General features: G+C 55.4%; 5 protein-coding genes across 5 annotated transcripts in view; 3 read left to right on the top strand and 2 right to left on the bottom strand.

Annotated features, from left to right (window-relative positions):
* Window positions 1–573, top strand: part of PTSG_04170 (uncharacterized protein) — a 1910-nt gene extending 1337 nt beyond the window's left edge. Inside the window, exon 2 of the mRNA XM_004995012.1 lies at window positions 235–573. Coding sequence (XP_004995069.1) covers window positions 235–303 — 69 coding nt within the window. The 3' untranslated portion in view covers window positions 304–573. The remainder of the gene's footprint in view (window positions 1–234) is intronic.
* On the bottom strand, window positions 548–2188 carry PTSG_04169 (uncharacterized protein). Its single transcript, XM_004995011.1, has 2 exons — window positions 2164–2188; window positions 548–1885 (listed from the first exon to the last, which is right to left on the bottom strand). Exon 2 carries the CDS (start codon window positions 1869–1871, stop codon window positions 672–674), a length of 1200 nt encoding a protein of 399 aa, XP_004995068.1. The 5' UTR covers window positions 1872–1885; window positions 2164–2188; the 3' UTR covers window positions 548–671.
* Window positions 2189–2215: 27 nt separating this feature from the next.
* PTSG_04168 (uncharacterized protein) lies at window positions 2216–4952 on the top strand. The gene is made up of 8 exons (XM_004995010.1): window positions 2216–2504; window positions 2907–3004; window positions 3117–3183; window positions 3334–3433; window positions 3663–3779; window positions 4046–4100; window positions 4300–4539; window positions 4750–4952. Exons 1-8 carry the CDS (start codon window positions 2335–2337, stop codon window positions 4848–4850), a joined length of 948 nt encoding a protein of 315 aa, XP_004995067.1. The 5' UTR covers window positions 2216–2334; the 3' UTR covers window positions 4851–4952.
* On the bottom strand, window positions 4867–7335 carry PTSG_04167 (uncharacterized protein). The gene is made up of 6 exons (XM_004995009.1): window positions 7156–7335; window positions 6768–6950; window positions 6380–6539; window positions 6131–6195; window positions 5899–5975; window positions 4867–5603 (listed from the first exon to the last, which is right to left on the bottom strand). Exons 2-6 carry the CDS (start codon window positions 6916–6918, stop codon window positions 5487–5489), a joined length of 570 nt encoding a protein of 189 aa, XP_004995066.1. The 5' UTR covers window positions 6919–6950; window positions 7156–7335; the 3' UTR covers window positions 4867–5486.
* PTSG_04166 (uncharacterized protein) overlaps window positions 7279–11425 on the top strand; it is a gene marked incomplete at its 3' end in the record, with an annotated part of 4619 nt that continues 472 nt past the window's right edge. Inside the window, exons 1-13 of the mRNA XM_004995008.1 lie at window positions 7279–7428; window positions 7606–7667; window positions 7849–7922; window positions 8182–8360; window positions 8528–8619; window positions 8828–8894; window positions 9138–9239; window positions 9380–9505; window positions 9646–9700; window positions 9936–9989; window positions 10194–10207; window positions 10363–10423; window positions 10686–11157. Coding sequence (XP_004995065.1) covers window positions 7386–7428; window positions 7606–7667; window positions 7849–7922; window positions 8182–8360; window positions 8528–8619; window positions 8828–8894; window positions 9138–9239; window positions 9380–9505; window positions 9646–9700; window positions 9936–9989; window positions 10194–10207; window positions 10363–10423; window positions 10686–11157 — 1401 coding nt within the window. The 5' untranslated portion in view covers window positions 7279–7385. The remainder of the gene's footprint in view (window positions 7429–7605; window positions 7668–7848; window positions 7923–8181; window positions 8361–8527; window positions 8620–8827; window positions 8895–9137; window positions 9240–9379; window positions 9506–9645; window positions 9701–9935; window positions 9990–10193; window positions 10208–10362; window positions 10424–10685; window positions 11158–11425) is intronic.

Here is an 11425-nt window from a genome sequence, read left to right as displayed (position 1 = left end):
CACACACACACATACGCACACACACACACACACATACGCACACACACACACACCATCACACACACAATGCTGCCTTCATCACCTGGGCTGGTTCACTGCCATTCTAACACGTCTCCTCCCCTTTTGTCTTCCACTCACATCCTTGCCTGCCCTCTTGTCTTACACACACACACACACACGCACACACGCACACACACACACACTGCCACGCTCAATCACCAAACCAACTTGCAGAGCCGCGTGTCACGTTCCACGCCCTTGGATATGAGATCAGCCATGAAGGAGGTCGACCAGCCGAGATAACCTGCGGGAGCTCACAACCTTCCCTCCTGCTCCGGCCGTCAATTCCAACGCAACCAGGAGCACACCACCGCAGTGCAGTGATGCCCTTTGCGTTTTTGTTTTTGCTTCTGCCTGCTCTGCACCTGCCTGCGTCATGCATACTGAACCTCATTGTATCCTGTATGTCGTAGCTGAACGTGTTCTCTTGTCAATACACGCACACCATTCATGCTTGATACCATCCAGTGTTCCAGTGGCTTTGGTTATCCCAGTGTATTCAGGCAACAACACTGACCAGCAGTGAAGCGTCAACTTCCCCATCATACAACAACAACAACACCCTCACCCCCCCACACACACACAGACAAACAACTCACACAAGCGGCACATCACCACTGCACGTGCACCGCTGTGGGCGCTCCATGGGAAATGATGGTTAGCGGCTGCCGGCCACCAACGCCACCACCACCACCAGAGATGCATATTGCCGCCGCACCAGTGCTCACCCCAACCGAAAACTGCGATGATGCTGCCATGTGTGCAGCTGCCAAACCCGCGCCATCATCCACGAAAGGCGTTGCCGTTGCCGTTGAAGGTCTCGGCGCAGCTGTTACGCCGTGGGCGCTGGTGTGCGCGTCTGCAACTGCTCCCGCTGCTGCCCCTGTTGCTGCTGAAGTGTTGTGTGGGCGTGCGATGGTTGCGATGCTGGTGGTTGTGTCATACTGCCATCCACTCGCGGCCGCGGTCGCGAATATGTCCAGGAACACGTGGAACGGTAGCACGTCGAAGCTGTGTTGTGCATCAAGGAACGTGAGCTGTGCATTCTGCTTGCACCGGCGCAGTGTCAAATACGGCAGCAGTGACGTGCGCGCGCACTCCTTCTCCAATGCCTCCAGATATCGCCAGATGTTGAGGCGATCCGAGCACACCTCCATACCATACAGGCGGTACAGCTGCTCTGCTGGGCCCGTCACGGACTCTGGGATAATCAGGCTTGCCATGATCTCTTTGGCACTGCCACTGCTGGCGTCACGCACTGCTGTTTCGCTTGATGCAGCTTTCGCTGCCTTTGCTGCTTTGGATGCTGTCGCTGCTGGCTTCTTTGCGTTTGTCTTCTTGTTGCTGCTCTTCGAATCTGCGGCTGCCTTGGCCTTGGCCTTGGTCTTCTTTCTGGCGCCCGGTTTGCCTTGATACCGTTGCGCTGCGGCCTCGAGGATGGCGGTTGCTGGGGCGTGGGCAGCCGTTGCCAGCGAGTGCCAATCTGCTGAGCGCAGGGCGCAGTATGGCTGGCGGCGGTTGCGTTTGAACACCAGCAGCGGCAGCACGTCCTCACGCTCCAAATGGGCGTGCCGCAGAGTCTGGTTCATGCACCGCCAGAACTGGAGCGTCTCTGTGTTTTTGCATTCGATAGCAAAGGGAAACAGGCCCTGCGCCTCTCGGGAAAGCAGGAGATCTGCGCCGTTTCGGCCCATGGGCGTGCTGATGATGTCACGTGCTGCAACCGCAGGGATGGCGTCCACCAGCATGGCCTGCACCTCGCTCTGGAACCGTGCGCCCTTTGCCTTGGCGCTGCGAATGTTTCGTGCCATCTCAGCCTCTGTTTCTGTGTGTGTGTGTGCGTGTGTGCGTGCGTGTGTGTGTGTGAGTGTGTGTGTGCTGTACGTGTTTGAACGGGTGAGTGTGTGTGAATGCCAGGTTGTACGTGTGTGTGCACGTGTGCGTGCGTGTCAAACGTGTAGGATGCAGTGTTCAGAAGTGTAAAATGAATGAAAAGTACTCCAACCATTCGCATCCATAGCCATGCATGCGTCGCATCTCGCATCTCGCACACAAGAGCGGATCTGCGCCCTCACCGGAGTGCACTACCTCACGTCAACTCACTCGCCGTGTTCCGCTCCGTCGAAATTTACTCGAAATCATTCATTAATCGTCACAACTTCACCCACCGCGCAGAAGAACAGACGCACAAACAGACAGCCACCTGCCGCAGACAGCCTGCCCTCTTCCCATCCCCACTCGCCGTCTCACGTTGACTGTCGAAGCGCGGGCGCCATGGATGCTGCGGCGTACACGCCTGAGGTGGTCAAGTCGTTGCAGATTGCCAAGGTGTTCGACGACTCCACCAAGGTGATCAATGCCATTGATTTCTCCGACAACGGCGAGCAGCTCGTCACCTCCGGCAACGACAACGAAATCCACGTCTACAATGTTCTGGAAGCACAGTGAGTCTCGCGCGTGGTCTGTGTTTGGTGGGGAATGAACAACAACCCCCGATACGGTCTTCAAAGGAGAAACAAGGCGTCTGTGTGTGTGTGAGCTGCGTGTTACGTGTGGGGTAGGGAAGAATGGAGCACGCGCTGAACAAGCAGCCGTGGCTGTTGGTTTTGGCGCGCACGTCACTGCTGTGCACACATACACACGCACAACCTCACCCACACATTCACACACGCACACGCACATACACACACACACACACATCCACACCACACACGCACACGCGCGCACATACACACATTCACACACGCACACGCACACACACACACACACACCACACACGCACACCACACACACACACACACACACACACACACACACACACACACACACACACACACACACAATAGACGAACAAAGAAAGTGCCGTCGCAAAAATACGGCTGCAGCCATGTGCGCTTCACACACTCGTCCATGTGCATCCTGCACGCGTCAACACAAAAGAACAGTGAGTGTGCTTGTGCTCGCCTTTGCTGCTCGCTGCATGTTCTTTACTTCTTCTTCCAAGTCCCCGCTGCCTCTACCCTTCTCATTTGTGTGCCTCTGCCAATTATTACCAGACGATGTTCGCTACCTATCTCTGCACGACTCAAAGTACCTTCGCTACTTCAAAGGACACACAGACCGGTGCGATGGTTGTTGGTGTTCAGTGCCCTACATCTTGTTGCCGTGAGCTTGCTGCACACACATGCAAGCATGAAGAAAGCCACCACACACACACCTAGACTCATCACCACTCATCGCACCCTTATCACCCACTCATCACTCATCATACAGGGTGACGAACATTGATATGAACCCAACGACAGATGCCTTTCTCACCACGTCAGACGACTGCACCATGCGTCTGTGGGACTTGAGATCAGACCACTGCCAGGTGAGACAACGCGAACACCTTGTTGGTCGACACAGCATTGTATTATGTGTGACTCGTTGGCCCCACTCACACAAACTTCTTCGCACTACCACAAATACACGAGTACATTTACTCCCGCCCTCTCAAGCACACGCATACACACACATACACACATATACACACGCATACACACACGCATACACACGCACACACTCACCGTCGTTCTTGCGTGCGTGCGCTGTGTCCATAGGGATGTTTGAAGACGGACAAGCCTTCTGTCGCGTGCTTTGACAGCACGGGTCTGGTGATGGCTGTTGGCGTGAACGGTTCAAGCATCAACCTCTACGATGCAAGGAAATACGAAAAGGTGGGCATGCCGCAGGGGCATGTGTGTGTGTGTCTGTGTGTGTGCCTATGTGTGTGTGTGTGTGTGTGCCTCTGTGTGTGCCTCTGTGTGTGCCTCTGTGCCTCTGTGCAGCCTTCTGTGTCAAGGTGGTGGATGGCGAGACTGCACACCCCCCCCCTCCTCGCCTGTCCTCAGTCCTTCCCTCCCTCCGTCCTTCTCCTTCCCTCCGTTATGCGCGCCTCTGCACTCACCCCGCACTGCTCATCTCTCTTTTCTTTGCTCCTCAGGGGCCCTTTGCCAAGTTTGAGGTGAAAAACAGCCAGAACGCCGGGTCCTGGACAAGTGAGTGGTCGCGTGTTCTGACATGATGCGACGTTGCGCAGCGCGCTCACCTGTGAAAACTGCGCACGCAATCACTCATGTCGACACACACACACACACACACACACACACACACACACACACACACGCAAACACACACTCACTCACTCCCACATACACACACACACACATACACACAAAACACACACGCTGTACACAGAGCTGCAAGCTTCGCCGGACAGCCAGCACTTTGCGCTGACGACGGGTTATGGGCTGTCATTCATGATTGACGCGTTTTCGGGGGAGGAGGAGGCTGCGCTTGGCGACCGTGAGCTGGCGACAGCGGTGGATTTGTCCGCAGACTTCACCCCGTGTGGGCGGTTCTTTGCGACGGCAGGCAAGGGCGGCGTGATCGACATCTGGAACATTGCCGAGAAGAAGAAGGAGGCACACCTCACACGTGCGTTGATCGCTTGTTGTTGTTGTCAGTGATTAGCATGGTTTTGCTTGCACGTGCATGTGCACGTGTGAACGTGTGCATGTGCACGTGCGCCTGTCTGCCTGATTGTGGGGGCGTGCACGAGCTGGTCATTTACGTCTGCTGCCACACTTCAACCCCTCACCAATCCTCACCAATCCTCACCACTACCTCTACCGACCACCACCGCAGGCCACCACGACGATGTGTCGTGTGTTCGGTTCAACCCCAAGTACATGATGATGGCGTCCACGTGCTCCAACCTCTGTCTCTGGCTCCCTTCCCCGTCTTGACAGCGTCACTTGCGGATGCCTGCAAGAATTTTTTTTTCTTTTCGCTTGTCGCTCTCGTCGCCATGTACATCGTAGTTTGAACATACACCATTCCGGCCAAGCAAGACTGCCAAGCAAGATGGCACCTTCCCCCTCACCAAACACGCATGCACACACGCACACGCACGCACAACCAATACTGTGTGCTGTTACAACTGTTGTTTTAACTTTTGTGCTCGCTTCCAACAGCACCACAGCACCACACAGCACGTGCTGGTCGCGATAACAGGCGCGCCAACACGGACATGCGTGCACGTGGCACCGTGCGTGTGTGTGTGCGCGCGCGTGTGTGTGTGTGTTGGGAGGAGCGGTGTACAACATCAACACATCATCGTCATTCAACAACGGCAGCAGAGGAGAAGGGAAAGAAAGACAGCAGAAAGCACAACAAGTAGCAACGAAGAAAAGGCGAGGCGGAGAGCATGTTGTGCATGTGCGTTTGTGCGTTCTCATATGTGCGGGTGGTTGTGGGCATGTATGTGTGGTTGTGCACTTGGTTGTGGTTGTGTCTGTGTCTGTCTCATGTATGAGGGTAGGGCAAAGAAAGGAAGCAACTCAAGCATGATATGCATGCACGTGCGTGTATGCGAGTGCAATTTACCACGACTTCTTGAGGTCGAAGGTCCACTCCCACGCAAGATGTGTCTCGCCATCGTCATCGATGAACTTGCTCTTCACCTTGTAGTGGCCGCGGGCGAGCATGCCAGACGGCATCTGCATATGTGTGTATAAGTGTGTGTGTGTGTGTGTGTGTGTGTGTGTGTGTGTGTGTGTGTGTGTGTGTGTGTGTGTGTGTGTGTGTGTGTGTGTGTGTGTGTGTGTGAGTGAGTGAGTGAGTGAGTGATTGAGTGAGAGTGTGTGAGTGAGAGTGTGCAAGATATCAACACCATACCATCATTGAGCATGGAACAACAGTGAAGAAAGAGGAAACCCAGCACAGTGCCAAGTCAGCAGCGACGGGCAGACAGCAACAGCGCCTTCACAATACCGGCGCCACGCATGTACGCACCTCCTGCCAGGGAGTCATTGCAGTCTGAGTTTCCGGCTTGGGGCCGTAGCTGCCGAGCATGAAGTTGTTCCTCTCAACTACACGCACGCGCACGCACACGCACACACGCACACACACAAAGGAAGTAAACGAGTGAGCAGCATGGAGGACGTGTCGAGTGCTCTTTCGCCGTGCCAGCTTCAAGCGCATCTTCTCAAGCGACAAGACAGTACATGTGGTGGTGGTAACTCACCTCGGACGCCCTTGCGGTAGACGGCATCCACATACCGCAGGCCAGAAACGACCTCGTTCTGAATCCTGAATACACACACACACACACACACACACACACACACACACACACACACACACACACACACACAATGTATCCATCAGGGACGTGCACAGCTCACGAGCGCCATTGCAGACTCCTCTCCCAAAACATTTCCTCCCCGTCACCTTCGCTCTCTCTCCCATCCCGCTGTCTTTGCTTCGCACGCACTTGAAGTCAATCTTGATGCGGTACTGGCAACCCTCCTTGATGGTGAAGGACTTCTCCTTGAGCGTGGACAGGTCGCCCGTGAGGTCGAGCACGAGGTCCTCGTGGTCGTTTGTGTGGAAGATCATCGCCTGCACAATCACTTTCCTCGGGTCATCAGTGTCTTCACACACACACGGAGAAGAGGAAGAGGTGTGGTGGAGCGGCACACGGGTACGTGAGCTGGAACATGTACAAAGAAGCGGCCAGCTCGCAAACACAGATGCAGAGACATGCACGGAAAAGCTGCCAACACACAGGCACAAGCACACAGGCACAAAGCACAAGCAGACACAGACGTAAACACACAGACACAGACACACCCCACACACCCACACACACTCTCACTCACTCTTTGCTGTCTCTGCGCCCTGCAGCAGTGCCGCCTTCCAGCGGTTGAGGGCCTCGTCGTCCTTGTCCAGCTCCTGAAGCGTGCCAAGGTCAACCTTCTTTGGTGCCTGGTAGCCAGGCGTGTTCTCGACCTGAAACTCCTCGTCAGCCATTGTTGTTCTGGCGGTCTTCTCTCTCTCTCTGTCTGTGGTTGGAAATTGAACGCGTTGGTTGCGTGTGAATGTTTGCGTGTGAATGTTTGTGTGTGTGTGTGTGTGTGTGTGTGAGCACCAAAACCGTTGTCATTGCCGACCAAAATAAGGGAGGTACACCCACTTCCCTCTCCGTTTTCCCATCCTCCCCCTCCCCCTTCCTCGCACACACACACACCATCCAACATGCACGCATACCTGTTCTCCTTGTGCTGTGTGAGGTGGTGGGCGGTTATTGAATTGGTCGGTGGTGCCTTTTTTTGGCTTTGTGTTGCTGTGCTCTCTGTATCCGCCTGTCAGTTGTTTGGATTGCGCTCGAAGGAAAAAAATTCTTTTATTTTGGCCTCTTTTTTTGGCATAAAAAAGTGTGGGCGCAGCGTCAGCAGAAAAAGTGCTGACTGCCAAGAAGGAGAACGACAGCGGCAGAGATGAGCAGCAGCAGCGACGATGACCTCTACGCAGTGGAGGATGGTGTGTGCTTGTCGTGGGTGGTCATGTTCTGTGCGTTGTGCCCTGCGCTGTGCTGTGTGCGCTGCACTGCATTGTGTGCTGTGCGTTGTGTGCTGTGTGCCGCATTTTCCATCGCAGCCTCCCTCTCCCCCTCACATCTTCTCCCTCTCACTCACTCCCTCGCACGCTGGTTTGCAGATGCCACTGGCACCGCGCCAGAAGCCGCAGCCACTGGTGCTGGCGCCACAGACACCAAACAGGTTGGTGCACATGCTTCCCACCCAACACACGTGCTTGGCATTACGGTCCTGTCTCTGCTGCTCACATCCCACTCACATCACTCACATCACACACTTCATCACACACATCACTCACACTCACATCACTCACACTCACATCACTCACACTCACTCACACTCACACATGTTCCATGTGGCTCAGGTGGAGGACGATGACACCATCGACCTTACTCCCGCCGCCATTCCCGGTCACGAAGACGACGATGAAGACAGCAGGTCCGAGCACGTGTGCTTGTATGTGTGCGTTTGTGTGCGTCAACTTGTGTGTACACGGGACTGAAAGTGCGAGAATTCGCTCAGGTGTGTGCAGCATCTCCTCTTCCCCCCCCCCACCCGCTCTTCCAACACACACTCACCCACTCACTCACTCACACACACACACACTCACTCACTCACTCACACACACACACACACACACACACACTCGTGCAATCCGCACTGACTGCTTTGCCCATCTTGCTTGCTGTACTTGCAGTGATGAGGAGGTGTACGAAGACACGGCCAACGTGACCATCATCAAGGGCGGCACTGAGGAACCAGCCACGACTCAGGCATGGGGTGCCACAAAACCCGACCAACCAGCACAGCCTCAAGCACAGCAACAACAACAACAACAGCAGCAGCAGCAGCCGGCGCAGCCTTCGACGCAAGCATGTGAGTGTGTGAGTGTGTGAGTGTGTGAGTGTGTGCGTGCTTGTGCATGTGTTTTGTTGGACACTCCACGCCACCCATGAACAGGTTCCTTCGCTAACGCTCTGCTTTCGTCTTACTACTCCTGTGTACTTACTTTTGCTGGCTTGCTGTTTGTCTCTGGCACATAGCCGCGCCACAACCCATCCCGACAAAGCCCATTGGTGACGGCTACACGTCCCAGCGGCCTACCAAGAGGTTCAACCTCAACCCCACAGCAATGGTGAGTGAGAACCGCCTCCTGCACCCCCATCATGATGAGGAGTGCAAGGGTGAGCTGGTGGTGGTCGTGGTCGTTGTTGTTGTTGTTGTTGTTGTGCTCGTCGTCGTCATTGCCATGGTGCGACGTGTCACACCCACAACCGCCAAGTCACTCACACGTGCTACCTGCTGTGACTGCTGTGACGGCTGTGACGTTTGCACGTGTCCAGTACAAAGGCGTGAACATCCTCGATTTGCAGCTGGAGAGCTTGCCCGAGAAGCCATGGCGCGAACCAGGTGGGTGCAGTTCACTTGGTGTAGCAGACACGTGTATCTGTTCGCAGCTCCTCAATAACAGCAACAGCACCAACTTGCTGACACTGTACACTGTACACGTGTGTCATTCTTTGCACACCCTTACCTTCGCATCCACACACACACACACACACACACACACACACACACACACACACACACACACACACACACACACACACACACACACACACACACACACACTGACTGACCGTGTGGGTGCAGGCGCTGACATTTCCGACTACTTCAACTACGGGTTTGATGAGGAGACGTGGAAGGAGTACGCAAAGAAGCAAATTGAGATGCGCCAGGCAGCAGAGGCCATTCGTACGTTGTAGTTGCGTGTGTGCGTGTGCGTGCGTGCGTGCGTGTGTGTGTATGCGCGTGAACATTTTGTGGTGTGAGTTCCCTGTGCCAGCATATCACACTGACGTGTGCTCTCATGTGCATGCGGTGGATTATGACAGGCAACGGCAGCAAAGACCAGCAGCAACAGCAACGCTCACAACAGCAACAGCAGCAGCAGCAGCAGCAGCGGCAGCAGCAGCAACAAAACCCTGTGCCGCCACAAATGAGCATGCAAATGCCTCAAGGTGCGCGTGGGTGCCTGGGCGTGAGTTTGCGGTTGAATGCTTGCGGGTGGATCAATCACTTCTCACTCGTTCGATTGTGTGCGGTGCATCTTGCTGCCGTGCATGTGTGTGTGTGTGCATGTGTGTGTGTGTGTTGACAGGAATGTTTCCACCTGCTCCACCGCCACATATGATGCCGCCACACATGATGCAAGGGTACGGCCTGCAATGCGTCGTGGTTGTGTGTGTGTGTGTGTTTGTAGGAGTGTTCCTTGTGTTTATACATGTGTGCACGCGTGTTTGATGTCACTCAGCTCCTGGTAGTGCCATCAGCCCCCGTTCCCACCTCACCCACCAACGTAACAATGCGCGCGCGCGCGCGCGCGTGTGTGTGTGTGTGTGTGTGTGTGTGTGTGTGTGTGTGTGTGTGTGTGTGTGTGTGTGTGCACAGAGGAATGCCCTTCCGGCCCGGAATGCCGCCAAACATGCATCCGCCGCCACCCATGTACGTGCACAGCAATGTGTGCTTGTCTTCGTCTGATCCTAAATGCACTCGTCCCGCTGTGTTCCTGGCTACCCCACCCACACACACACACAATCGCTCACTCTCACACTTGCATATATTCTGATGTGCACATGCGCCACTGCTCACTCACGTGTGTTTGGTGGATGCAACCCCTTCTTCTTCCTCAACTCCTCTGCCCCTCAGGTCCATGGGCTACCGTAAGTCACGACGCAATTTGTTGCCGCTGCGCGGCTGCTTCCCACATACACATCCACAAAAAGCAAACGCACTGGAGCAGCTCTGTACCAAGCGTACATGCACTAATCCGTGCGTGTGTGTGCATGTGTGCATGTGTGCATGTGTGTGTGCACAGGGATGGATCGCCCGCCAATGCCGCCGCCGCCAGGAATGCCGCCATCGGCACCAGGGATGCGGTCAGTTGTGGCGCGAGCCGGCACACACACACACACACATACACACTACTACACACACACACTACTACACACAGACACACACACACTCACACACTCACACCATCACACGCACACACACACACACTACTACACACACACACACTCACACAGACACACACACAGACAGACAGACACACACACACACACACACCATCCCACCATCACACATTGACTCGCCTCTTCTCTCCCTCGCCCAACTGCTGTCTTCGCCAACTGGCTGCAGGCCGCCCCTGATACCTGGCGGCGCCGGCGGGGACATGGCACCAGAGAGCAGCGAATACGACCGGGAGCGCAGCGCCGGCAGCAGAGACACCGACAGAGACAGAGACAGGGACGGGTATGGGGAGCGAGACCACGACAGAGAGCGGCATGGCAGGGAGAGGGACAGGGAGCGTGAGTCAAGTAGCAGAGACAGACGTGACCGCGACCGTGACCGCGACCGTGATCGTGATCGTGAAGGATCTGAGCGCCGGCACCACCGCCACCGCCACGAGCGGGAGCACCGCGGCAGCAGCAGCAGCAGCGTCACTGCTGGGGGCGGCGGCGGTGGTGGTGGGGATGAAGGGCATCCATATGAGTACCAGCACGCGTACCCACACCCGCACCATCACCACCACCCGTCGCACCATCGCGGGGAGCGTGGGCGAGACCGCTCCTCGAGAGACCGCGACGACCGCGACGACCGCAGGCGCCCGGTGTGTGTGTGTGTGTGTGTGTGCGTGCGTGTGTGTGTGTGTGTGCGTGCGTGTGTGTGTGTGCGTGCGTGTGTGTGTGTCTGTCTGTCTGTATCCCTCTGTCTGTCTGTCTCTCTTCTCATCTCATCTCATCTCATCTCTTCTCATCTCATCTCATCTCATCTCATCTCATCTCATCTCATCTCATCTCATCTCATCTCATCTCTTCTCTTCTCTTCTCTTCTCTTCTCTTCTCTTCTCTCTCTCTCTCTCTCTCTCTCTCTCTCTC

The sequence above is a fragment of the Salpingoeca rosetta genome (genome assembly GCF_000188695.1).
Source record: "Salpingoeca rosetta unplaced genomic scaffold supercont1.9, whole genome shotgun sequence".
Taxonomy (NCBI): Eukaryota; class Choanoflagellata; order Craspedida; family Salpingoecidae; genus Salpingoeca; species Salpingoeca rosetta.
This window is presented reverse-complemented; position numbering and strand designations above follow the sequence as displayed.